The sequence below is a fragment of the Nicotiana sylvestris genome, chromosome 11, assembly GCF_000393655.2.
Source record: "Nicotiana sylvestris chromosome 11, ASM39365v2, whole genome shotgun sequence".
Taxonomy (NCBI): domain Eukaryota; kingdom Viridiplantae; phylum Streptophyta; class Magnoliopsida; order Solanales; family Solanaceae; genus Nicotiana; species Nicotiana sylvestris.
In genome coordinates, this window is record NC_091067.1 from 95,321,144 (window position 1) to 95,348,859 (window position 27,716).

A 27,716-nucleotide genomic window follows, 5' to 3' on the forward strand; every position below is an offset into this window, starting at 1 on the left:
ACGTAGAATATGAAGGAAACAATGAGATAGTGAAAATTTACGTTTGTTTCTGATGAAGAGCTCCAAGTTATCTCCTTTATACCCTATACACTTCTCCTTCATGCCAAAAATCATCATACATACAAATCAAGAGGGAAATAATAAGATTTGGAAGAGGAGTTAACAGTGAACTAGGAAAAGTACCTTTGAGAAGACTGGAGAGAACTCATGGGAAAAAGATCGAAAGAAGAGGAAGAGCTACACAATCAAGCGGTGGCTGTAGGAACTGAAGCCACGTATCTCTATAGATCAAATCACTAAATTACCCATTATTTGAAATATATTACCATTAAGCACGCATGTCGAAACTGATCGCTCTTCTATTATATAGAAAAATTAGAATTTGGATATTTGAAATTTTCTGATGAAATTGGAGTTAACACAATCATCCAAGAGATTCTGACCATGCTAAATCTGTTGAATCAATAGAGATACATACATTCTATGATCAGAATGAAATAGAGAAAAGGGCAATTGAGATGAAAAAAAGGAAAAAGAGACGCAGAACGTGAAGGAAACAATGAGATAGAGAAAATTTACCTTTATTTCTGATGAAGAGCTCCAAGTTGTTTCTCCTTTATGCCCTATACACTTCTCCTTCATGCAAAAAATCGTCATACATATAAATCAAGAGGGAAATAACAAGATTTTGAAGAGGGGCTAACAGTGAATTCGGAAAAGTACCTTCGAGAAGACCAGAGAGAACTCATGGGAAAATGATCGAAAAAAGAGGAATATCTACACAATCAAGCGGTGGCTGTAGAAATAGAAGTCACATCTCCTAATAGATCAAATAACTAAATTACCCATGATTTGAAATTTATTGCCACTAAGAACGCATGTCGAAACTGGTAGCTTATAAAAAAAATAGAATTTGGATATTTGAAATTTTCTGATGAAATTGGAGTAACACAATCAACCAAGAGATTCCGACCACGTCAAATTTGCTGAATCAACAGAGATACATGCATTCCACGATTAGAATGAAATAAAGAGAAGGACAACACTTGAGATGGAAAAAAAAGGAAGAAGAGATGTAAAACATGAAGGAAACAAAGTGATAGAGAAAATTTACCTTTGTTTCTGATGAAGAGCTCCAAGTTGTCTCTCCTTTGTGCCCTATACACTTCTCTTTCATGCCAAAAATCATCATACATACAAATCAAGAGGGAAAGAACAAGATTTAAAAGATGAGCTAACAATGAACTGGGAAAAGTATCTTTGAGAAGACTGGAGAGAACTCATGGGAAAAGGATCGAAAGAAAAGGAAGAGCTACAAAATTAAGCGGTGGTTGTAGGAATAGAAGCCACGTATCTCCTGATAGATCAAATGACTAAATTATCCATGATTTGAAATTTATTGCCACTAAACATGCATGTCGAAACTGGTACTCCCTCCGATTCACAATAAGTGACCAATTTGCTTTTAGCACGCCCATTAAGAAAATACGAAATTCTATACAAAAATATCTACTATGACTAAACTACCCTTAATTAAGCATTTAATGTGAGGAGTAAGAAAACTTTTTAGGGATATGTACATAGGGGTTATTTTGTAAAAAAAGATTTAATTCTTTCTTGATTATATAACTGAACACTTATTTTGAACCAAAATGATAAAGTAAATTGGCCACTTATTATGAACCGGATGGAGTAGCTATTATGTAGAAAAAAGTGTAAAAGAAATTAAGCACAAAAATTTAAATAACTTTTCGAAAGAGGAATATACCGAAGCCGAAATGAGTACACAAAAGTAGAAAGGGTTTTGCTCTCCCCTTTCATCTGTGTCTCATAACTGTGCTAAAACCTCTCCCATCTTCCCTCAAGAACAAAGCCACCCTCCCCCCCCCCCCAACCCCCACCCCAAAACACCACCTTGTACACTCCCATTGTCGCTTCCAGTTTTGTGCCCCAAATAACCTTTTCAGTCATTTGTATCTTAGCATCAACAACAGTTGCTGTCTCTCTTTTGTTCGTCCAATATACTGAGCATTTTTTGAGTAGTAATTTGAAGGGTTTATTCAGTTGTTAAATATTTGATTTTTGTTTTGTTTAAGAAAATGAGACAAAGGGTTGGATTTGCATTGATTAGAGAAAGCTTGTATCGTAAGCTAAAACCAAGCTCTGTTCCCAGACATTATTGCACTTCTTCTTCAGCTAATGTTCCTCCTATTCCTCCACCTAAGATTCCTCATTCTTCTAAAAAGGTACTTCTTTTTCTATCCCTTCTACTTGGTTTTACGATTTTGTATCTTTAATTTTGTCTACTTAGAGTATTCTTGTGATACTAGAGTAATTGTCTTGCTGAAAACTATAGGAAAAGTTTTGTAAATAATCTGAATGTATGAAATTGAGTGACCCAAATGGCCAAAGCTTGTATTTAAATGGAATAAAGTTGTTTTTTTGAGTAAGCCTTGTATTCAAGTGAGAAGGGTAGAGGGGCGGACCCATTATCCCAGTTTCGAAGGCTGCAGTTAGTCTTAAAGGGTTGGCCGGCCCCACACAGAGTTTCAAAAACTTTCACCTTTTTCGAGAATATTAGAAGTTTAATCTGGAAATTTCCCAATTTTAATAAATATTGATGGCCTAAAGGTGGATATGATAATCGCCTCTGAGGTCAGGGCTCTAATTTACTAAGGCTTTTGCAAGGGTTAGTAATTTCTTCTCGATTCTTCTTGTATTTTAATTCAGTATCTTGGTTAAAACTGTAGGGAAGGTTGTTTACAGGAGCCACTATTGGTCTACTAATAGCTGGGGGAGCTTATGCAAGTACGGTTGATGAGGCCACCTTCTGGTACTGAATTTAAATCTTTGAGATATTACCTTTTACAGCATTGGCTATAGAATTGTTGAGAGACGAATAAATGCATGTGTTGTGTATAGATTCCTTTTCATTTATCTCGTATTGAACCAAACAAAGAAATTAAATGGTAATCTGGTGTAATTGTTTTTTGGTGCATTGGTTGAATATATACACACAAGCACACAACAACAACGACGACGATAGACCCAGTGTAATCCCACATGTGGGGACACATAAGCACACACAAGAAGAGAAAAAGTAAATGGTGCGCTTACATCTTAGTATAGCTGCAACTTCCCACCAAGACATTCTTCCGATATGGGTTATGTTTTTCAAGAGGATGCATGAAGCTTACTATTCTTCGGTATACTTTAGCCAGTGGCGGAGGCAGGATTACCGCCAAGGGGGTTCAAAAAAAGGAAAAAGTTTAAAAGGTTGTAGCTACTAAGAATATAACTAATGACCTTATAAAAATTTTGAAACCCCTTGACCACTAAGCTATGCTTTTGGGCTATGTCAAGGGGTTTCAAAATATAATATATAGAGGTAAAAAAACAGATTTTATCTACAGTGTAATTTTTCGGCGAAGGGGGTTCGGGGGAACACCCTTCCTCCCCCCTAAATCCGTCCCTGACTTTTGGCATATCTGGATAGGAGACTCAACCAAGGCCAAGAGTAGTAGGATTCCAATTCAGAGATAATTTTTTGGCTTATAAACTCAGTAATGTGTCCTCATAAAATAATCCACTCAATAATGTGAATATTAGAGTTCGAATGATGCAAAATTTTCTCCATTTTGTCTCTCTTTCTGTCCCTAAAAGTGGTAAGTGATGTAGATTTTGGAGGCTTCAAGCAAGCTATTGGAAAGAACCATATATTTATAGGTGATTACTAGAGGGAATATAGAATAAGAGGCACATGAGGCGGGGATATTAGTTTCACACCTCTTATTTGCAGATGATACATTGATTTTATATGAACTCTGGACTCTATAGGATAGAGATTATTCAGAACTTTCATATGATTCAAGGCAATGTTTGGACTGTGTATCAACATGAGAAGGTCAGAACTAACTTTGATTGGGGAGGTGCACAACATACAATATTGACAGAATGACGAATGCCAGGTAGGACAAGTGGACAGTTCCCCATGAAATTAGGACTTCCATTGAGAGGGAGGCTCGAAGATGGAGAACTGTTGCAACTAGTTATATGAAACTTTAAAAGAAAATTGGAAGGGCGAAGAAATAACCAAACTTTTGTGGCAAAGATGATGGCAAGTTCGGAGTTAGGGAAATAGATTGTTAACACTTCTAGTTCTTGTATCTTTTGCTATTATGGGAAGAAAGAAATTGGAGAATCCTTGAAGGATCAAAAGTTTCAATGATGAGAGAGGGAAGAGTTTTTTCTTGTTTCGTTTGTACTGGTGTAAATTGCTTGCTACTTGCATGCATCGCTGGTTAGATTTTGGGTAGAGAATGTTGCATTATACTTTTGTGTGGTTAATATTATCGAAAGTGGGAAAGGGGCCACAGATGACTATAACACCAGGATCTTTGAGGGAGTTTACCATATAAATTAAAAAAAAAAAAGAGTTATTGACAGTTCTAATGCATATACTGTTTTAAAGGGGCTAGAAGTACATTGACAGAGTAGTTTTCTAAGTTTTAGGTCTTAACTTTTTTTTTCTAGGTCTCAATTCATATGGAATGGGAGGAACTCTATATTCAAAGAACAGTCAGCATCTTAGACTATAGGAGGTTCAGGCAACAAGGAGGGAGATAGTTAAGCTACCAGCATCTTTTTTTGGTTAGACTTTTTGTCTTTTTGCTTTTTCAGAGGGGTAGGACTGGGGGTTGGAGATGATCTCTACGTTGTTTCTGTGGAAGTAATACTCTTAGTAAGAGTTGGAACAACCTATAAAAACCTAAAAGATGCTTTCCGAAGTTGCTTGTGAGATGCAAAGATAAAATGATGCTAGTTGGTGCTTCATACTTGTGCTGGCATAAAATTGAATTTTTGCGAGTACATGTGTGGTGGATGTTTCATGGGAATGCTATCTTAGAAGTGGCTCTATTGTGAATATTAATTTATTAACTTGATAAAGTAATGAATTTATTGATATGGGTAAACCCCCTTATACAAGTGGTACACAAAAGGTAGAGAACCTGCATTGTATGGTTCTCTATTGTCACCCAGTCATTTATACTAACACGAACCTCGTGGGTGCTCCAAAATTTTACCAAAAATGAAAAGACTAGCTCTCAACTGTACAATTTTATTTTCTGGTCCTTTAGAAGCTCTTTTTTTTTAAAGGTAACAGTTCCTTCCTTTAGAAGCTCTTATGTTGTTCTTCCTTCAAAATACTGACATAAGTGCCAAAGTAGCTGCATTCCATGCTCTGCTCTTCCTTCTTCTTTTGAAGGCCAGCTGTGCATCACATTTCCAAAAAATCTACTGTAAATATTTATTTCCTTGTGGTTTGAGCATGGTGCTTCATAAATTAGAGAGAACTGTTATGCTTTCTGATGGTTTCTTCAATTAGCTGGATTTTCTTGCCGAGGCAGAATGTTGAAAGGATTTGGTGTGCTTCTATTAGCTTGTTTGTCTGAATTACTTGGATATTATATGTACAAAAGATTTTTGATCATCATACACATATAGGCATCTTTTGCATTTGCTGTTTGGTTTATGAGATTCTTTTGACAATCTTCTTCATCTTGTTGGCTTACATAAGTACTTCGAACCAATTCCGATTCTCCCTTTTCCCTTTGGCTGAGCATGTTACTTGTAATTCGATCCCCTTTTTTATTTCTGATTGACTGTTGTTTATTACAAGGTTTGTGTGAAAATAACATTTATTATGTTTCAAAAAACATGCAGTGGCTGGCTATTCTCAGCAACAAAACTAGTAAATCCGTTCTTTGCATTTCTGGATCCAGAGGTTGCTCACAAACTGGCGGTCTCTGCTGCAGCCCGAGGATGGGTTCCAAGGGAGAAGAGGCCAGATCCTCCTATATTGGGCCTTGATGTGTGGGGAAGAAGGTTCTCAAATCCTGTTGGTCTTGCTGCTGGTTTTGACAAGAATGCTGAGGCTGTTGAAGGATTGCTTGGATTAGGTTTTGGCTTTGTTGAGGTTGGCTCAGTAACTCCCATTCCACAGGAAGGCAACCCAAAACCACGTATATTTAGGTTGCCAAATGAAGGGTAAGAACGTATGTCTAATCAGACTATGTTACTATCAAGATCTATTATGTTGTCTGTGCTTGAACTGCTTTTATGTTTTTTGGTTATCCAGTGAAGTTCATTTCCTTTTTTGTAATAATTAGAAAGCTTGATACTTATCAATTATTAGAAACTCAAAATGCTTGATTTTGAAAGTTGAAAAAGTGAGAATCCTTTTATTGGTGGCAGTGCTATAATAAATAGGTGTGGCTTCAATAGTGAAGGAATCGTTGTGGTTGCCAAACGATTGGGTGCTCAGCATGGTAAGAGAAAGTTGGAAACATCTAGTACTTCATCTCCAGCTGGAGATGAAGTCAAGCATGGAGGGAAAGCTGGTCCTGGTATTCTTGGTGTTAACCTTGGAAAGAATAAAACAAGTGAAGACGCTGCAGCAGATTATGTGCAAGGAGTCCATACATTATCTCAGTATGCTGACTACTTGGTAGATCTCTGAAATGAAATGTTTCTTTTACTTGGATATTCTTTTGCATGTCTCTTGGGTTACACCTGTTTGGTGTTCCTTTTTGTTTTCACTTTGTGTGTAAATTTGTTTGCTTTTGTGATATAAATTCTACAAATGTCTATAAATTTGTTTATCATTTAATTATCTTCTAAAATGAAAGAAATTAGGTATTAGACTGCCATTTTGCTGGCTGAAGGAGCAAGGCACTTGTTCTTTCCCTAAACAACGCCCTTCAGACTAACTCATCAAAGTATTGAAAGATGTAAAAAGAACAACCCCCCCCTCCCCCTCCCCCCCACCCAAAAAAAAAACACACAAACTCCAGAAAAAATTATGGACTAAAAACTGGTTAAGTTCTTCTGTGTGTCTTTTTGTTTTCTGTACATGAGATATTGCTGGCAGTGCTTTCATTCCATTTCATCATTTGGTAAAATTTTTTAAAAAAACATACTCCTTCCGTTTCAATTTATGTGAACCTATTTCCTTTTTGGTCCGTGCCAAAAAGAATGACCCCTTTCCTTATTTGGAAACAATTTACCTTTATGCAATGATTTATAGCCACACAAAATATATGTACCTCATTTTACACCACAAGTTCAAAAGTCTTCTCTCTTTTCTTAAACTCCGTGCCCAGTCAAATGGGTTCACATAAATTGAAACGGAGGGAGTAGTAATTTTTCTTTGTGTGTGAGAACAATTGGGTAAACTTTCTCCAAGTTAAATTCTCTTGATGAAAGGAGACATTTTCTACCAGCTTCTGGAGACGCCTTACCTAGTTTTGCTTATAAGACTGATTCATTCTCCTTTACTGCTTTAGGTAATTAATATCTCATCCCCAAATACTCCAGGACTACGCCAGCTTCAGGGAAGAAAGCAGTTGAAGGATCTTGTGAAGAAGGTTTTTGCCTGAGATGTTGCCTTTCTGCATTGTTGTAATTTATCTCTGGTAATATGTGCCACCATTTTGTCAAGTACTAGATTAAGTCCTTTCAGTACATTTATTTAGGTTCAAGCAGCTCGTGATGAAATGCAGTGGGGTGAGGAAGGACCTCCGCCTTTACTTGTGAAAATTGCTCCAGATTTGTCTAAACAAGATCTTGAAGATATTGCAGTGGTATGGAAGCTTTTCTACTCATGTAAACTAGCTTGGGGTTGAGGCGGAGTAGTTGATGAGTTTGTTCTTATGGCTTGTTTGCTTTGTGCTATTGTAGGTGGCTGTTGCTCTTCGTGTGGATGGACTGGTACATTTTGAAAGAAAAACTTTTAGTATTCTTTTTTCGTGTTATTTTATTAGTAATTCCTTTTAGTGTTGGATTTCGAGCACTTTGGTGTTGGGAGATTCTTGATGACATTATCTAATTTGTTTCTGATTATCTATCCAGGAAGGGGGGAAAAACTAATGATATTGAGCCTATAGTGACAAACGGTAAAGTTGTCTCCGTGTGACCTATAGATCACAAGTTGGAGCCGTGGAAGCAGCCACTAATGCTTGCATTAGGTTAGGCTGTCTACATCACTTAGGGTGCAGCCCTTCGCCGGACCTTGCGTGAAAGCGGGATGCCTTGTGCATCGGGTTGCCCTAATCATTAAAAGCCGAGCAATTCAACTTTGAAAACCAAGGACCTGCTTGTTATATGGATTATTATGTCATATCTTCCAAATTGGCAGCACCCTACTTTTGTGGCTTTAAAATACATAATTTTCCTGTGCTGTGCCTTTGTGGGTAACTTTACCAAGCCCACCTTTCATTATATGAGAAAATTGGTTATCTCATGGATGGATTGCTTTAGTTCAGTTTTTACAGTGCTACAGCATCCCTTCTGGGAAGATATAGTTTTGACTGTGATATCTGCATTTGCAGTTGTAGGCTTAAACGTAGTCAAGTTTTAAGGGTATCTACTTCATCCTACCAAAAATCCCAAGCTTTCAGGGCGTAAACTTTTCTGAACCGATCTAATTGGTCAAATTATCCTCTCTATCTATTAGTGTTGTGAAGAGCGTGAAGCGAGGAAAAGCGACAAGCCCCTTTTCGCTTAAAGCGTGAAGCGAGAAGCGTAGCGCTCGTTTTTTTGAAGTGAAACGGAATTAAGAAAAATATTAAAATAAATACTGCATAGACAACACATACAACACATGTAACTGCCAATCCTAAAAAGATTAGCAATGAGACTAAGAACAAAAGATGAAGAACTGAAAGAAAAAAAAAATTGGCAGCATTTCGCTGCAATTTTAAGGACTGAAACGACTATTTTAAGCACCGAGAAGAAAACATACCTGGGCTTGAAAATTGAAACCCTAGTCGATGCTTGCTCTGCCGCTCGCTGATTTTGTAAAGAAAGACAGAGCTTTTTTATTTATCAGTGACTTAAAAGACAAAAGCAAGCGCTTCCGTCGTTTCTCGCTTCGCTAGCGCTTCTCGCTTTTTTGGCAAAAGCGGACGCTTCAACTTGCCCGCTACGCTTCACCCTACAGAAGCGACATAATGGCCGCCTCGCTTCGATTCACGCGTAAAGCGCTGAAGCGAGTGCTTTTCACAACACTGCTATCTATAGACTTCTAAGTTCCAAATTGTATCCCCGTTGGTCAAATTGTTGCCCGCTATCTGAAGCTCGAAATTGTTTCCAAAGTATTTCATCAAAGGAACCTTACATTCCCTCCATTTCCTCGGTCTCTTTCTTGGTCACTACTATTTGATAGTTATTTTTGTTTTTGGTTTGAATGAAGTCCTTTCATTTGTCACATATTTGTCTATTTACTTGGAGGCCGAGAGGATCCCAAGACTGTCTTCATAGCATTAACTGGAGTCATTCTTGGAGCTTACAATGTACCCTTATGCTTCCTTATCCTCAAATCAATGGGGGACATAACATTCAACTTTCAACAATCTTAAAATCCGCTAATTGTGGCTTCCTGTTTGTTAAAGCTACTTACTGATCACTTTCAGTCCTGGACATGTTATCGATGGACACTTTATCTTCTATCTAGTGACAAAAGTAAAATTTCATTTGTTACAAATAATTTATAGAGAGATTTTGAAGTTTGTGTTTATCTGCATACAATCTGTCTGAACCTTGTATATTTATGGATACATGCCAGTTAGACTGTCCAGCATCAAAATGGCAGTCACTTCAGTAACATCTAGAATAATATCAGAAATAACTTGAAGAAACTGCTAAGAGTAGGGGAAGTTGTCCTCTTTTGGTCCGATGGTTTAACAGCTACTACCATGGCTAGCAGGAAGGGCGTTGTTAAGCGAAAGGGAAGGTTACATGTAATGCTAGTTTACTTGTTCACTGTTGAGGTTAAGATATTGGATTGATCTGAAGAATAGCTTATAGTTACAACATCTGCTGCCTCATTTACTACAACTCTTATTCCCACTGATGATACAATATATTGTAAGGTAGTAGCCAAATTTAGGTTAACATTAATTAAACGGAAAAGGGCCAGATATGGCAAGGGCCAGATATGCCAGTAAAGCCCGTCGTTAAAAGGCGGACTCAGTCCTGCCCTTGCCGTGCATAAGTTGGGTCACATATGCCTTATTTTTAAAAGAATTCCTCAACCCACATATTATCTTCACTAATATAATATTTAGCACCAGATTTTGACACGTGCCATAATCTTGTGCATTCCATCTGAACCCTGAAGTTTAATAATAAACCAACCCGACTTCAAAATTAAATTAATCATAGCATCAACACACAACAAAACCCTGGGCCCACTCAAATTAATGTTAAACTTTCGAGATTGTTCCAAGGGTTCCGAGGAGTAAGAGGTGATTTCTACGGAGGAGTAGAGTGGGCGGGTGGTTAGAGGAACTCCGGTAAGACCCGAATCGGTGTCGGGTAGTGGAGTTGAGGGTTCGAAGGAGGATTGAAGTGATTGGGATTCGAGGAATGAAATGAATTCCTGTTGGGGAAAACAAGCATAGTGGCTACCGTATGAAGGGTTAGGGTCGAGGTGAAGGACTAATTTTTTGGCGGTGAAGGCAACGATTGCTAGTATGGACTCCGGCAGACTGGTGCCGACCACTATAATGTCGAAATTGGTTGGTTCATTTTTGTTAAACCCTTTTCTTATTTTATTAACACTCTCTCGCATGTCAAAATAAAATAAGAGTAACAAGTCGGGTTGGTTTATTATTAAAATTCAGGGTTTAGATGGAATGCACCAGATTGTGACACGTGTCAAAATCTAGTGCTAAATATTATTCCTTCCGTCTCAAATTATCTGTTGTGTTTCCTTTTTACCTGCCTCTTAAGAAAATATTAAATAGGAGAAGTTTTTGACTGTTTTATCCTTATTTATGTCAGATATAATCTCTCTTCATTTAATATTTACTCATAATTGAGGTATTTGTAGTCTACAAGAACAATTAATATTAAGGGTAGAATAGAAAAAAGATAATTAATTTAGTCTTGAACTTCTAAAATGGCAAATAATTTGAGACAACTATTTTTAGATATCACGACACATAATTTGAGACTAAGGTTGGCAAACGGGCCGGGCCGGGGCCTAAACGGGCCTCGTGGGCCGGTCCTATGTGGGCCCGGGTTTCGTGGGCTATTGGTAGGAACCGGACCGGGACCACGAACTAATGGTCCCGGGCTAAGTGGGCCGGTCCCGGGCCTAAGTGGGCCTGGCCTATTTTTTTTATTTAAGGCAATTTCTTGTAAATTATATTATATAGTTGTGACTTAAAATTTTTTAATTCAAATTTAAAACACAAAATATTGTAAAGAGATATTCAAAGGAACTCGTTATAATTTTTATCATTATTATGACATTAACAAAACATGACCCAATCTTTCTTAGTCACACCCCCCTCCCTCCCCCCCCAATGGAATGAGCGCAACAAAGTACTAATACCACTATTGAGAAGAAAAAGAAACTAATCAAGATATGCCAAAATACAAGTTACATATTAATTTTACATGGTATCTCTAATCCTTCAAGGTTCGGAGGAACTTTCGTTGGTGGTGGCCGAAAAGAGCTTGTTCATCACGCTTCCGGGCGAAGCTGCATCCTCCGCAAGTTCAGCTAGCATTTCTTCGTAAGATACGTCTACCTTTGGTTGTGATTCAGCAAGTCCAAAATTTCTTCGTTCCGAATGGATCCAATCTGTGAAAAGTATTGATTTTTCCAAGCTCTCCCTCATAGACGCTCTATAATCACCGAGTTGAAGTCTTGCTTGACTGAAAGCGCTCTCCGATGCCACTGTTGAAGCTTGAATGGTTAAAATGTCTCGGGTCATCCTTGAAAGAATCGGAAAGTGTTTTTCTTTGTCCTTCCACCATTCCAAAATATTAAAGGAGCCGTCGGAATTCACTTCCTCAATTCCCTGTGACAAATAAACTTCAAGCTCATTTAGTTGTGAACAATCACTAGTACTAGAACCTTGAGAACCTCTGAATCCGGCCCAAGCAGTAAGTGCTCTTACTCCCGCAGTTCTTTTAGATGATTGAGAACTAGAAGAAGGAGTTAGAACATTTGGTCTAGCATTATCTATTGCAATTTGATAAGCACTATAAATAGTTTGAGCATTTATTTTAATTGAGGCTTGTGCGTCCGAAAGAGTAGGGGTAGTAACAGGGGGTCAGACGGGGTATCATTTGGATTAGTTGGGTTAACTTGAGCAACATGACTAGTGGGTGTATCGTCATCCGGTTGCGTTTCATCCAAATCTATTTTCTGCTCATCTTCTTCATCAATAGTTGGACTACCATAAAGAGAATTCATATATTCATGATCTAAGTGTTCACCACCTCCAACATTATGCACATATTGACTCTCGGTAAATTGTAATAAAGTATTATCACTATCAAGAATAGGAGCAGGTGGAGGGTGGGTATGAGGTTTGGGTAGGGGAGCCCGGGAATTAGAGGAGGAATAGGTTGGCCACTAGATTCTCCACTCTTGGATTTTCCCTTATTTTTACTAAATATTTTTTTTAAGGAATAAGCCATCTTAATTATAATTATACAAAGTAAATAAAACAAACCAAACTATAATATTAAAACTAAAGAGTTGGAACGAGTTTACCGAATTGACGAATAACTTGTTGAAAATTAATTATCGTTGAAGACTTGAATACTTCAATTCACCAACTTCACAATTTTTCACACAAATTGCATTATTGCAACAATAAAGTAACCAATTATAGAAGAAAATGAGAGAGAGATTGATGATTTTGTGAGAAAATGAAAGGATAAGGGGGTATTTATAGTTGAAAATAGGGAAAAAGTGAAATTATAAAAAGTTTGGAGTTAAAACAAAGTTGTGAGGGGGAGGGGTTAAATGACTATTTTACAATGCGGGCCAATGGCTATATTTTAAATGTTGCAACAGTTAAAAAAAATTTGGATTTTTTTAATTTAAAAATATCCGTTGGGCCTGTTTAGGACCGGTTGAACCGGCCCACTTAGCTCCCGGGCCCAAACGGTCCGGTCCTAACGGGCTTTATAACGTAACCGGCCCACTTAGCAGTCCTACCCCTGGTCCCGGAATTAAACGGTTAGTCCCGTTTAGGCCCACTACCCATATGGGCTCGCGGGGGCTGGGCCCGGGCCTAACCGGCCCACATGCCAGGCTTATTTGAGACACACGGAGTATATTAGTGGGTTAATATGTGGGTTGAGGAATTCTGTTAAAAATAAGGCATATGTGACCCAACTTATGCACGACAAGGCTAGATTGAGTCCACCTTTTAACGACAGGCAAATGTGTACAATTTCGTATAGCTTACTGGCATATCTGGCCTTTTTCCGTTAATTAAATAATAGTTTTGACAGAAAATATGTAACTTACAAAATATTTAAATTGTTGAAATGTGTGGCTATCTCGTCTAAAATCTTAAGTTGTCAGAGAGCACACTTTTATTTACTTAATTATTTCTTCAACAAGCCGTCTCACATGTGCGCCTTATTCTTTTTCATGGCCAAACATGTGAAATTCTTATTACTAATTAGTAACAGTGAGACTTGAACTATGGACCTTTGCCTGCTCTTGTATCATGTTGAAGTGTATGACCATCTCATTAAGAGCTTAAGGTATTAGAGATAACACACTTTTGTTTAGTTAATTTTATCATCAACACTATGAAGCTTGACATGCCTTAACACTTTTCCTTCTTTTTCTTTATTGTTGCCAACTTGGATGGTGCAAGCACCTTTCATTTGTATTATGTGCGCAAATATGACTTCAGTGCGTGCAAAAACTATAGATGTTCTAAGTGAAATAATAGGATACTTCCATATAACAAGATTGCAGGGAAAATATGGTGGATCAAGGGAGATACATTTTTGTCCTTTTTATAGTTAGAGGAGCCAAACTATTATTAAATTTTTAGAGTTCGAGGCTGGGAGGACATATGAATATAGTACAAGGAAAATAATACATGCTATGACGATTTTTTTTGAGAACTCAGATTGGAGAACATTCTGACACAGAGAACTGGATCAACTGGTCACTTATTCTATAATATTCACATTTAAACTGTTAGATCTTGGCTTGGCTTTTTTGTATAATGTATCAGAATTTTCATGAAACTGACGCCAAGGTGGTGCCAATCTCCAATAATAAGAAATATTGATGTATTAGCAACCCAAAAAGGGGAGCGAGAAACAAAGCTTTCTGATCTAGATATTGTAACTTCGTCCAACAAGTTATATATGCCTCATGGTTGCTCCAGGGATCAAGCTAAGCGTCAAGTAAAGTGGGAATTGAAGTTCTTACGTGAACCATTGCTTGTAAAATAAAATAAAATTGTGGCATTGACATTGCTTCAAATGCTAAGTGTGTATCCATGGAGTAATAACTATTGGTAGGAGCATTACTCACCTCCCCCCATGTCCACCCTACTCCCCAAAAGAAAAGAAAGCAAAAATAGAGATATGGGTAGCGAGGTTTATGTTCTCCTTTTTTTTTCTCATGTTTGACCTCCGTATTCCGCTAAAATGTTTTATTTTATAACAATAAATACCAACATCATATGCTTGATGGTTGTAGATTATATCAAATACTACTGTCCAAAGACCAGATTCCATAAGTCAAAACCCTGTGGCTCAAGAGGCTGGTGGCTTGAGTGGGAAGCCACTCTTTGACATGTCAACAAATATACTGAAGGAGATGTACGTTCTGACTAAGGTATGTTCTGTTATCCCCTTATATAGAAATTTGTGCAAGCTGCTGTGTCGGATTTGAAGCGACAGATAACCTCAATATGTCTGTTCTAACAGGGAAGGATTCCTCTGATTGGCACTGGGGGTATTAGCAGGTACTCCACTCCCTTGTCCATGATTGTAACAAGTAATAGCGTCCTTGATTAGATTTTGTGGTATCTACTTAAATACTTGTATTATGCATTTCTTGCAGTGGCGAGGATGCTTACAAGAAAATTCGAGCTGGTGCCACTCTTGTTCAGCTTTATACAGCATTTGCATATGGAGGCCCTGCACTTATCCCCGATATAAAGGTATTGGTATGAAGTATTTTGGAGTTCTGAATATGTATCATATATTCTTTTTGTTTTTTTTTCTATAAATATGTACAAAGTATAGTAAAGATGTGGTACAAGATAGTACAACCCTGATTCTAACAGATATTCTGGGCATACATTTCAAAAGTATCTCTTGCATATCGATCATGGGACTAAGGCTGATTTTCGAGTTCCCATGAACGAGATGCAAGAGAATTTTTGAAATGCGTTTTAGGACCTTTCCTTTTTCCTTTTTTGCTATTAGTTTATTTCTTTTTCCTTTTGGGGTCGAATTTTTTTGGCTAGTATTAACTTAAAAAGTTTGTCCATAGAATAATGATTAGGTAGGGTGTAAGAAAGGAGAAATATTTTCTATTTTCTTTGGGCTGGGGAAACTGCAAGGGGCAACGGGGCCAGTGGAAGAAGAGGGATAAGGGATGAAGGGGTAAAGATATACCCTTGGGATGGGTAACAATATTAAGTCTCAAAATATTTATAAGAAATTTAAGCAGCCGTTTTGCTTTTATACCATGCACAAGGTATTAGGTATATACCATGTGTGCGCAAATCCACCGAACTAAAATACAACCACACAGAGGACTGATAATCCATCCCTTATTTCATTATACTAGAATGACATCAAGCATTAGATGAATCAATCCAAAAGTATAGCTCCCTGTTTAGTGGTTTCGCATACTTCCTACCCCCTACTTGTGGGGGGTTGGGGGGGTGCAGCAGTTTCTCTGGGGGGAACTTCACCAACATTATGTTGAGTACTATTTGGTGTTTTTAACCTGGAAATTGGCATAACTTATAATTGCTTCTCTCCTCATAGACCTTATGCTTGATGGATGCACTGAACATGGTTGTAAACTTCGCAGTCTTCGATTTTACTTCATGAGTGTTAGTGATTGCAAAAGGAAAAAATGCACATTCTACTCCAATTTAATCTTATTTGAGATTAGACTATTGCTATTGATGCAAAGCTGCTTAATCCTCCGCAAGCCTATTTGTTACCTTTATCCTACTCTTGTTTGCAAAAGAGAGAACTCATATATTGCCACTTGCTATGATATCTTCTTTATTGCTAATGAGTGAACATTCTGCTCACATATTGCAACACTATCTCTTTCTGTAGGATGAACTTGCTCGTTGCTTAGAAAAGGATGGTTATAAGTCAATCAGTGAGGCTGTTGGAGCAGACTGCAGATAGTAGTAGTTGATATACTAAACCAGTCTTTTGAGTTTGAGGGGCAGAGCACATTTTTGCCACTTATAATAAATGATATATTTATGGTTTCCTCCCATGTGGCGTCATATCATTTGCTTCGTAATTTGTGATGTCTTCCCAAATTTTAGCTGTTTAGGGATTACTCGTGGCAGGTGACCCGTATTTTTGAAATGTAATATAGGAACGAAACTTTGTATGTTTGGTTGAGTTTTTTCTTGATATGGAATTAAATCCACACAATACAAAGTGAAAGGAAATGGTCAATTCTTGCTCATAGTTTTACTTGGCTTTCCTAGTGCTTTATAGACAAACTTGCATTAACCCGTGCTTGTAAATAGGTAGTTGGATCAATTTGTGAAAAATATCGTGTATTTTAAGTTGAAATTTCTTTGGAGGAAGGAAAATGATTACAGTGGTCAAAAAGGAAAGCAAAATCTACATATAAGGCAAAAAGGTAAAGCTAATATTTAACAGATACACCTTTTCATGCTTCACTTGCACTAGTTTTGCAACAATGTCAGCAAGAGGAGTAGAGAATAAAGGACATTAATTAAGTCGACTTTCATTTGACGTAAATCACCCTAGAAAGTAAAACCGTGGCCTAAGATGGAACGAGAGCGGACCAAATAGAGAAACAAAAAACATAAACAGAAGTACGTTAATGCTCATCCATTTAAAGTTGTAGTTATGTGCAAATGCTTCCTTAAACAATATTAATCCATCGTCGTCGCAACTGTTGTCATTGATTAATGGATAAACATTAACAAGTATTTTGGATAAGGAATTCTGCAGCTGAAGTGATCGCTCTTAATTGATCAGATGGATGGATCATAAGGATAGTATAGTGTATACAGTCGAAATCAGGTGCCCCCGATTTAGCAGGCTCGATGCTCCGGACCGAGGGCTGAAGTTCGGTAAAGACCAAGTCCGGGCTCGAAGACAGAATGAGAGGCTTGAAGACCTAAGTGTCCGAGGGTATTGGAGCCAAGTATGGCCAAGTCCGAGATAGAGCCGTTATGAGTTTGTTACAGAAGGACAAGATTCTCTCCACGTCCCCAAAATCATGGCGTAAGTTCCAGGATAGATTTGTACGAATCCGTACCAGGCAGTTATACAGCTGTCCAAATAAGATTCCTTACTATAAATAGAAATGTACCTTATTTAAGGCTCCCCTCCTATATAAAGGGGACTCAATCATTTGTAAACATCAACTGATCATTGGCAAAGAATATACTATCCTACTTTTTTCTCTTACTGTTCATCAGAATTGTCCTTTACATTTATTGTTCTTACTTTATTGCTCTTAGTTCATCTCGAGACCACTAAGCTCGAGGTCACCACTGCTGAGTAACATTGGTTTGGTTCACTTATTTCTTTCATTTCTACTTCATATTTCTCTATTATTAATTGGTATTGAACTAAATCACATATCTTTAAAACCACAAATCAAATTTAATTGTCACTCGTATTTTCGAGGTAAACAGTTTGGTACCCACCGTGGGGCTAAAGATAATAGTGATTATTTCATTACTGATTCTCATAAAACACGTTATTTTTACACTTTTCCTTGTCAAGAATTTTTGATTCTCAGGCTGAAACATGTCTAGCTCACAAAACGCACATGTTCATGACAACGAAGGTCTTGGAGAAAACAACAACATAGGGCTCGGTGTACCACCAATAAACCCTGGGAAAGTGCCAAATATAGAACTAGTTGATGTTAGCTCACACGTTGCTCTAAACGCAGATTTAAGCACAGACCCCGGAGGGAGTGTACGCAGGGAAGCCTGATCTAGTGGCCAAGGAGCACAAAGAATGGGAGATGGGGGAATCAGCCTCCAAGTGATATTTGAGATGTTGCAAGCTCAACAAAACGCCATCGCTCAACTTCAAAGTCAGAATGAGACTTCGAGTATAGCTGAACTAGAAAACACTCGGCGTGCTGAACCAGCGCAAGAAAGGTCGAACGGAAATGATTCGGGGACTAACCCCACCATTATGAGAATGCTCGAAGAGCTCACCAAGAGGATCGAGTTCGGGGAAAAGAAGATTGAAGACAATGACAAAAAGATGGATACTTATAACTCCCGTGTTGATCAAATACCGGGGGCACCTCCAGTTTTGAAAGGTTTAGATGCCAAAAAGTTCATACAATAACCATTCCCTCAGAGCGCAGCTCCGATGCCCATTCCCAAGAAGTTTCGTATGCCCGATATACCCAAATATAACTGGACAACCGACCCTAACGAGAATATTACTTCATATACTTGTGGGATCAAAGGAAATGACTTGAATGATGATGAAATCGAATCAGTACTTGCCTCCTAACTCTATTGATTTGTTTGCTATATTAGCAGATGCCTTCGTGAAAGCACATGCCGGGGCCATAAAGGTGGCAATGAGGAAATCAGACGCCTTCAAGATAAAACAAAGGAACAGCGAGATGTTGAGAGAGTTCGTGTCTAGGTTTCAGATGGAAAGAATGAAACTACCACCGGTCTCCGATGACTGGGCAATACAGGCCTTTATGCAGGGTTTGAACGAACGGAGTTCGATTGCATCTCGACAATTAAAGCAGAATCTGATCGAGTATCCAGTTGTGACATGGTCGGACGTACATAACCATTACCAGTCAAAGATTAGGGTCGAGGACGACTAGTTGGGAGCCCCCTCGGGCTCAGTTCATCCTAACAAGCTGGCGGCTAAGCCCCCGAGGGATACAGACAGGGAATCGAGATTCAACAAAGAATGGTATCAGCCATATGTCGATCGGAGAAACAACGGCTCATGTCGAAATGTTCCTCAGAATGATCGGAGAAATGATCGAGGTTAAAGTTCTCGGGGACTTATGAGTAAGAGCGGGTTCGACAAGCATACTGACCCCGCGGAGGCACCTCGATTGTTAGAGTACAATTTCAGTGTAGATGCATCAGGGATCGTGTCAGCTATTAGGAGAATCAAAGACACCAGGTGGCCCAGGCCCATACAAACCGATCCTTCTTAAAGGAACCCAAACTTGATGTGCAAGTATCATAGCACACATGGTCATAAAACCGAAGATTGCATGCAGCTTAGAGAAGAGGTAGCTTGGTTGTTCAACGAGGGTCACCTTCGAGAATTTCTCAGTGATCGATCTAAGGAAGAAAAACGAGCAGGAAGAACGACAACATGTGATCCACATGATCGTTAGAGGTGTCGATGTCCCACAAAGACCTATATTCAAACACATCAAGGTGTCGATCACCATGGAGAAACGGACTCGGAGCTACGTGCCCGAGGACGCCCTATCATTCTACGATGAGGAAGCAGAAGGTATATCTCAGTCGCACAACGATGCCCTGGTAATTTCTATTCTTTTAAATAAAATTCAAGTTAAATGTGTGCTAGTAGATCCATGTAGCTCAGCAAACATAATCAAATCGAGGGTCGTAGAACAACTCTGCCTACAAGGTCAGATTGTACCTGCATTTCGGGTCCTGAATGGCTTCAACATGGCAAGCAAAACAACAAAGGGAGAGATTATCCTGCCAGTAAACATAGCCGGGACCATACAAGATACTAAATTCCGTGTCATCAAAGGTGACATGAGGTATAACGCACTCCTCGGGAGACCATGGATACACAACATGAGGGCAGTACCTTCAACTCTTCATCAGATGATGAAGTTCCCAGCAAAGGATGGAGTGAAAACGGTCTACAGGGAGCAACACGCTACAAATGAGATGTTTGCAGTCGATGAAGTGATGCCGGTACCAGAGCCTTCGACCTCGGAAAAATCGGGGACGAAAGATAAGCTAGCGACCAAATAGCAATCACCGATCCCAGTCCCAATCGGGCCAGAGGAATAGGTAATCGAGGAAGAAGAAGAGGATTTCCTTACTCCTCAAACTTTCATCGTTCCAGAAGAGTCCGATGCAACCAAGTCGATGATCGAGGAACTGGAATAGGTCATACTGATAGAATACATGCCCGAAAGAAAGGTATACCTGGGGACGGGATTAACCCCCGAATCAGGAAAAAGCTCACTCAATTTCTTATTGATAATATGGATTGCTTTGCTTGGTCCCATTTAGATATGATAGGAATTCCACCGGAAATAACAACACACTGGCTAAGCATTGACCCCAGGTTCAAACCGATGAAGCAAAACAGAAGGCCCCGGTCCGAAGTGAAGCATGCATTCATAAAGGACGAGGTAACCAAACTTCTTAAAATACGGTCTATTCGGGAGGTAAAGTACCCCGAATGGTTATCCAACGTAGTTGTAGTTCCTAAAAAGGGAAACAAGCTTAGAATGTGCGTAGATTATAAGGATTTGAACAAAGCATGCTCGAAAGACTCTTTTCCATTGCCTAACATCGATTGTATGATCGATGCCACGGCCGGCCACGAGATCCTAACTTTTCTCGACGCTTACTACGGGCATAATGAAATTAAGATGAACCCGGAGGATCAGTAAAAGACCTCATTTATCACTAAGTTTGGAACTTACTGTTACAATGTAATGCCCTTCGGACTAAATATGCTGGAGACACATATCAACGCCTAGTTAACAAAATGTTCGAATAACAGATAGGTAAAACGATGGAAGTTTACATTGACGATATGTTAGTTAAGTCCATGCGCGCAGAGGACCATTTAACTCATTTGCAGGAAACATTCAAAATCTTGAGAAAGTACAACATGAAACTTAACCCGAAAAAAAGTGCCTTCGGAGTTGGCTCGGGCAAGTTTCTCAGCTTCATGGTATCTAATCGAGGAATGGAGATCAACCCCGATAAGATCAAGGCCATCGAAGATATCACCACCATGAATAGTATGAAAGTCGTCCAAAGGCTAACCGGACAAATTGCCGCCTTGGGTCGATTTATTTCGAGGTCATCGGATCAAAGTCACAGGTTCTTTTCCTTGCTAAAAAAGAAAAGGACTTTGCATGGACCCTGGAATGCCAGCAAGCCTTAGAAAAATTGAAGCGATACCTATCGATCCCACCTTTGCTTCATACCTCGAAGGTATATAAAAAGCTTTACCTATATTTGGTAGTGTCAGAGATACCGGTAAGTAAAGTACTAGTTCGAGAAGAGCAAGGTACGCAATTCTCTGTTTATTGTGTAAGTCGAACTCTGGGAGATGCTGAAACTAGATACCCTCATTTAGAAAAAATAGCACTTGCATTAGTCAACGCATCTAGAAAGTTAAAGCCATATTTTCAATGTCATCCCATATGTGTAATAACTGCTTATCCCCTCCGAAATATCTTGCATAAGCCTGAATTGTCGGGTTGATTGGCCAAGAAGGAAGTCGAACTAAGCGGGTACGATATCGAATATCTACCCCGAACGGCTATCAAGTCCCAAATCTTGGCTGACTTCGTGGACGATATTACGCCGACCCTCGTACCCGAAGTAGAAAAAGAACTTCTGCTAGGATCGGGTACATAATGGGGGGTATGGACCCTTTTCACGGATGGTGCCTCGGATGTGAAAGGGTCCGAACTCGGCATTGTTTTGAAGCCACCAACAGGTAGTACTATTAGACAATTTATTAAAACTTCAAGATTGACTAACAATGAGTGCCGAGTACGAGGCCATGATTGCAGGTCTTGAGCTAGCTAAGAGCTTGGGGGCAGAGGTCATCGAGTCCAAATGCGACTCCCTATTGGAGGTAAACCAAGTAACAAGAGTTTTGAGGTTCGAGAAGATAGAATGTAGAGGTACTTAGACAAACTACAGGTGACGTTGCACCGCTTCAAAGAATGGACCCTGGATCATGTGCCTCGAGAGCAAAATAGTGAGGCCGATGCGCTTGCAAATCTGGGATCGTCGGTCGAAGAAGACGACATTATCCCGGGGACTGTCGTTTAGTTATCGAGATCCGTGGTCGATGAAGGTCATGCCGAAATAAATTCCACGAGCTTGACTTGGTATCGGAGAAATAAGTATATAGATTATTTGAAAAATGGAAAGCTCCCTTCGGATCATAAAGAATCGAGGGCTCTACGAACCAAGGCTGCTAGGTTCACATTAGATGGAGATGGAACATTATACAGAAGAATGTTCGATGGGCTATTGGCAGTATGTTTAGGACCGGGGGATACTGATTATGTTCTACAAGAAATTCACGAAGGTACTTGTAGGAACCACTCTGGCGCCGAGTCTTTGATTCACAAAATTATCAGAGCAGGGTATTACTGGGACAACATGGAAAAAGATACTAAGGCGTTTGTCAAGAAATGTGATAAATGCCAATGGTTTGCACCAATGATCCATCAGCTCGAAGAACAGCTCCACTCGGTCATCATCGTGGCCTTTCATGAGATGGGGAATGGACATAGTCGACCCCCTACCAACGGCCCCAAGTAAAGCTAAGTTTATTTTGTTTATGACTGATTATTTTTCCAAATGGGTGGAAGCATAGGCCTTCAAGAAGGTCAGAGAAAAAGAAGTTATTGACTTTATCTAGGACCATATCATATGTCGGTTCAGGATACCTGCCGAGATTATATGTGACAATGGAAAATAATTCATCGGCAACAAGGTGACGGAATTCCTCGAAGCACACTAGATAAAAAGGATCTTATCAACACCATACCACCCAACTGGAAATGGAAAGGTCGAATCGACAAACAAAACTATCATTCAAAACTTGAAGAAAAGGTTGGACGATGCAAAGGGAAAATGGAGAGAAGTTCTACCCGAGGTCCTTTGGGCATATCGAACAACATCGAAGTCTAGCACATAGGCTACTCCTTTCTCCTTAGTTTATGGCTTTGAGGCCCTTATTCTTGTCAAGGTCGGAGAACCCAGCGCCAGGTTTCGACATGCATCGGAGGAGTCAAATCACAAGGCTATGAATACTAGCCTCGAGCTGTTAGATGAAAAATGAGAGGCAACACTAGTTCGGATGGCCGCGCAGAAGCAAAGAATCGAGAGATACTACAATAGAAGGACTAACCGTCGATACTTCGAAATCGGGGACTTAGTTCTACGGAAAGACACCTTCAACACTCGAGACCCGAATGAAGGGGAACTGAGCCCGAATTGGGAAGGACCGTACCGAGTCCTTGGAGTTGTCAGAAAATGATCTTACAAACTTAGCACAAAGGAAGGTGAACAATTGCCAAAAATTGGAACATATCACTACTAAAACGATAATATTGCTAAGGTATAACTTTCTCTTTTTGACCATTTTAATTTGAAACTAACCCATTGCAGGTGTTCAATCGAAGCTATTGAAGACACCTTTTTACATGAAGGCCTTAGGTTTTAAAGCATGCGTTGCACTCTTTTTCCCTTAGATAGGATTTTGTCCCAAATGGGTTTTACCGACGAGGTTTTTAACGAGGCAACAACTATGTGCTACCTAAGGAGAACTCAATAGTATCCAAGGCTTCTTTCCAATCAACCTCGAATACTGGGGGGCATCACCCTCGGAGGTTATATTTTCAAGGAAATACTTTACGCCAAAGAGGGCCTCGATAGGATAACTTTGTAATGGGCCAAACGGTCAGATGAACCGTGTCCATATAGAATAATCGAGCCCCGACGGTTACATATGTATCAATTATTCAAAGAAACATTCTTTCTATATCAAAACACTTTGTGTCTCAAAGAAGTCTATTACCATACTACCTCTACACTTATAATTCTATGAAAAACGGCCCAAGGGCCAGAACGCAAACCCACTCCGAATACTCGAGGATTGTCATCGACAGTCAACATGTCTGAGTCGTCAAAAACTCGACCTCATAAGACCTCAAAGAGGCATCCCCCTCAATACAAAGGCCAAGGCCATCATACTCGGGGACTAACACTTTGAATAAGTTTGAAGGGTTATTGGGAAACAAGTCCAAGAGACATACCCGAAGGCTACGGCCATATTAAAGACCATGGTCATATAAAGGCTACAGCCATATGAAAGACTACGGTCATATAAAGGCTACGACCATATTAAATACTACGGTCATATAAAGGATGCGGCCAAAATAATGCGGCTCGGAGACGTCCGACTTCCACCATTAATTACAGGCCCCCAAACACTTTGAAAAAAATAGTTAAATCAAGATACCCTTGGCAAAAGAAAATGATATAGGGCTTCGATAAAGTCAGCCCTCGAACAATTTAAAGGCTTCGATAACATCAGCCTTCGAAAAAGCCTTAAGAGGTATTCAAGTATGTTTACACAAACAAACCACAAATAAGGTTCCGATCTGTCGAACCTCGAAAAAACCCAACAGGTACGGAAAATACATGCTAAGGCATAGAAAAATTTCACTAAGACTTTTAGCCAAAAAAAAGGGAAATATTATAGCCGTCTTCGAGGCTGAATTAGCCCAATTTAAAGGGCCTAAAGGCCAAACTAAAAAAGCCTAAGGGCCAAAATAAAAGAACCCAAGGGCCAACCTAAAAGAGCCTAAGGGCCGATATAAAAAGAAGCCTAAGGGCCAAAATATGTAGGGTTCGAGACCTTACTCTCACTCAACTCGGACTCAAAGGTCTAGATACCCCGAGCTCGCATCAAATTGATTTGAGCTTAGCTCGAGGATTAACTAAATCCCTAAGAGGTATTATGTTGATCAATAAAAAGCCTAAGGGTTTATTATGTTCTAAGTCTAGTATTCAGATTGATAATTAGAGTTATACAATAAAAATTTCATAGATGAAGACGAAACGGAATTCAACACAAATTGAAGATAAAGCAAAAAGGTTCTTTATATCCACAAAATATGATTTTCAAAGTATATTTAAAATGACCACTAGGGTCCCTTACACAAAAAAGAAAAAGAAAACCTAATCTATTTCGGGGTCACATCCCCGGAAGCGACATCCTCAGGAACTGTACCCTCGACAGCTTTATCTTCAGGAACCCCCTCTTCCTCGGGGACACCTTCTTCACATTCCCCATACCCGGATCCACTCACAATGTCCTCGTCATTATAAGAAACAAGGAAACTGACATCGGTTTCCCGCACCTTTGCTTCAGCTATTTCATCAGTAAGGTCAAATCCCCGGGCGTGAATTTCTTCGAAAGTCTCCCTCTGGGATTAGCACTTGGCCAAATCATTACTCCGTTTTTCCCGGTTGGAGGCCTCGCTCAGATTCTCTTGAATGGCCTCAACATCCCTTAAGTATACGGCAATGGTCTTATCAGTCGTAGCCTTCGTCTTCTCAACTACAGCCTTGGCCTGAGGAGCTTCGGCCCCGGCTTTGGCAAGCTCTGCCTCTAACTCCTCAATTTTCTTGGCATAATCTAGGCTCTTCACCTTGATGCCTCGGAGTTGAGTTTCAGCCGAGGCCAGTTGGGCTATAACAGCTTCTTTATCCGTAACAAGCCGGTCCATGCTCTCTTTTTATCGGTGGCAGTCATTCTTAACTTGATTGACCTCGCCCCGGAGCTGCCCAATCATCTCCAACTTTTGCTGCAGCTGAGACATCGAAGTGTTAGTCTCCAAAGTAAGGACAAGAAGACCATACTTTGTTAAAATCACAGTTACCTACTCGTCTAGCTCAACTTCATTTTTAGAGCTTTGGCCAAATCGGCCCGGAGATCCTTGAGCTCCTCCTCTTTTTGGCTATAGAGGAGATTCAAGGCCTTCTCTTCACTCGAAGATTTCTTGAGATCGGACTCACATTGGCTTATCTAGGCCCTGAACTTGGTAATGGCCTACGCAAAAAACAAAGAGATGTCAGTCAACGCAGAAGGAGAAGAAAATTTTGCAACTACAAGGATTAGTGCTTACTCGGGAGAAGAGACGCTGAGCCTCTTTAAAGAGGGTAGATTCATCATTAAGGTCAGAGGCATCATCGACCCCAGTAAAGCAATCCTGAAAGGGATCTTCTTTGAGGACCTTGCTCGGATCAGGCGTACGTAGAGCCCGGGCATCCTCTATTGCCTCCTCAGAGTAACACGGTAGAGTAAGTGAGTGACCCATTGTCAAGGCCCCGAGCTCCTCACCTAGGTGCTCTAATTAGTGTCGGCCCTCTTAGAACTTGTCCCCTTAGGCATATTTGTTGAAGGAGGAGGAAAGGACTTAATCTCGGGGGACTCGAGGGCTTTACCTGAGTCTTTCTTCGGAGTTCCTTCACCAGGAGGCAAAGTTTCAGGTTTGGAGGGTTTGACGACCTCGACTGGTTTCCTAGTTTGGGGAACCAACGCCGATTCTTCGCCCTTGTTCTCCTCATCCCCCGGGAGTTGGGTGGCAGAATCCGACTCCATGTGGGCAGGCTTCTTCCTTGACTTCCAAGTAGGGGCCGACTTATCCTGGGTATCTTCAGGCTTCGAAGCCCTCTTTCTTTTATTGTCTTTACCCGACTTTGCAATCGAAGACTTGGTCCCTTCCCCAGGTGGGGCTCGCCTCATTTCGGAGACATCTCCGATGCCTGCACAAGTAAATATGAACGAGATGACACCACAAATAAAAGAAGAATATCAAAAACCTGAGAAGATAATTTACCATGATGTTTGTCCTCCCATTTTCCCCTCGATAAATCACACCATTTGCGCTCATCGTACAAGGAGGTCGTAGCCAACTTCGGACCCAGTCCTTGAGGTCCAGTACAGTGTGAGGTGTCCAAGAAATAGCTGGAGAAAAGATGAAAATATTATAGAACATGAAAGCAGAATACAAAGAAGTATTTGTTAAGGAACCCCACTTACGATTAAAATTCCATCTCTCTGGGAACGACATTTTGTCCTCGGGGATGACGTCCGAAGTCCTTACTTTGATGAACCGACTCATCCAGCCTCGATCTTTGTCTTTGTCATTACTAGCAAAGAAGGTCTTCTTCGTTTGACGTTGCATCTTGATGAGCCCTCGAAGCAGCTAGGGCCGATACAACCAAATAAGATGGTTGAGGGTGAATTCTAACCCCTCGGCCTTTCCGAAAAAATAACACAGCATGATCAAAATGCGCCAAAAGGAGGGATGAATCTGGCCAAGGGTGACCTCGTATGTTTTGCAGAAGTTGATCACTATCGGATCGAGGGGACCCAGTGTAAAGGGGTAAGTGTAAACACTTAAAAACCCCTCCACGTGGGTAGTGATGCTTTCCTCGGGGCCTGGGAATTGAACCACGACCTCGTCTCCCCAGCCGTAGTCCTTCTTCATATCTTTGATGTATTTTTTCGATATCAAACTGATGTATCGAGATACATGTTCACACTGGCCTGGGATATCGGGAGGATTCTCGACATTAAAATCCTTTTTTTACACACAAGGACTGGGGGTGATTTTGTGAAGAGCCGGCGACACCACCGGTTTGGCCGGCCGGGAAGTAGAAGAAGATGATGTTTTTTTCCTTTTGAGGGTCTGTCTTAGAAGTTTTTGCCATGATTTTGGATCATAAGATGCAGAAAACGGCTTGGCGTTTTCCGACACTAAGAAGGCAGTAGAAACAGATAATAAAAGGAAATAGATGAAGAAAGAGAGGTATAGAGGAGGTTCAGAGGTGGTTTGAAGATTGAAGTAAAGCCTTCTC

At 39.9% G+C, this 27,716-nt stretch overlaps 1 protein-coding gene across 1 annotated transcript; it reads left to right on the top strand.

Moving 5' to 3' along the window:
* The first annotated feature begins 1,994 nt into the window (after positions 1–1,994).
* Positions 1,995–16,513, top strand: LOC104211993 (dihydroorotate dehydrogenase (quinone), mitochondrial). The gene is made up of 11 exons (XM_009761163.2): positions 1,995–2,246; positions 2,751–2,833; positions 5,725–6,048; positions 6,256–6,508; positions 7,347–7,427; positions 7,536–7,643; positions 7,741–7,770; positions 14,540–14,677; positions 14,770–14,807; positions 14,906–15,005; positions 16,147–16,513. The coding sequence occupies exons 1-11, from the start codon at positions 2,100–2,102 to the stop codon at positions 16,219–16,221; spliced, it is 1,377 nt and encodes a 458-aa protein (XP_009759465.1). The 5' UTR covers positions 1,995–2,099; the 3' UTR covers positions 16,222–16,513.
* Positions 16,514–27,716: the final 11,203 nt, after the last annotated feature.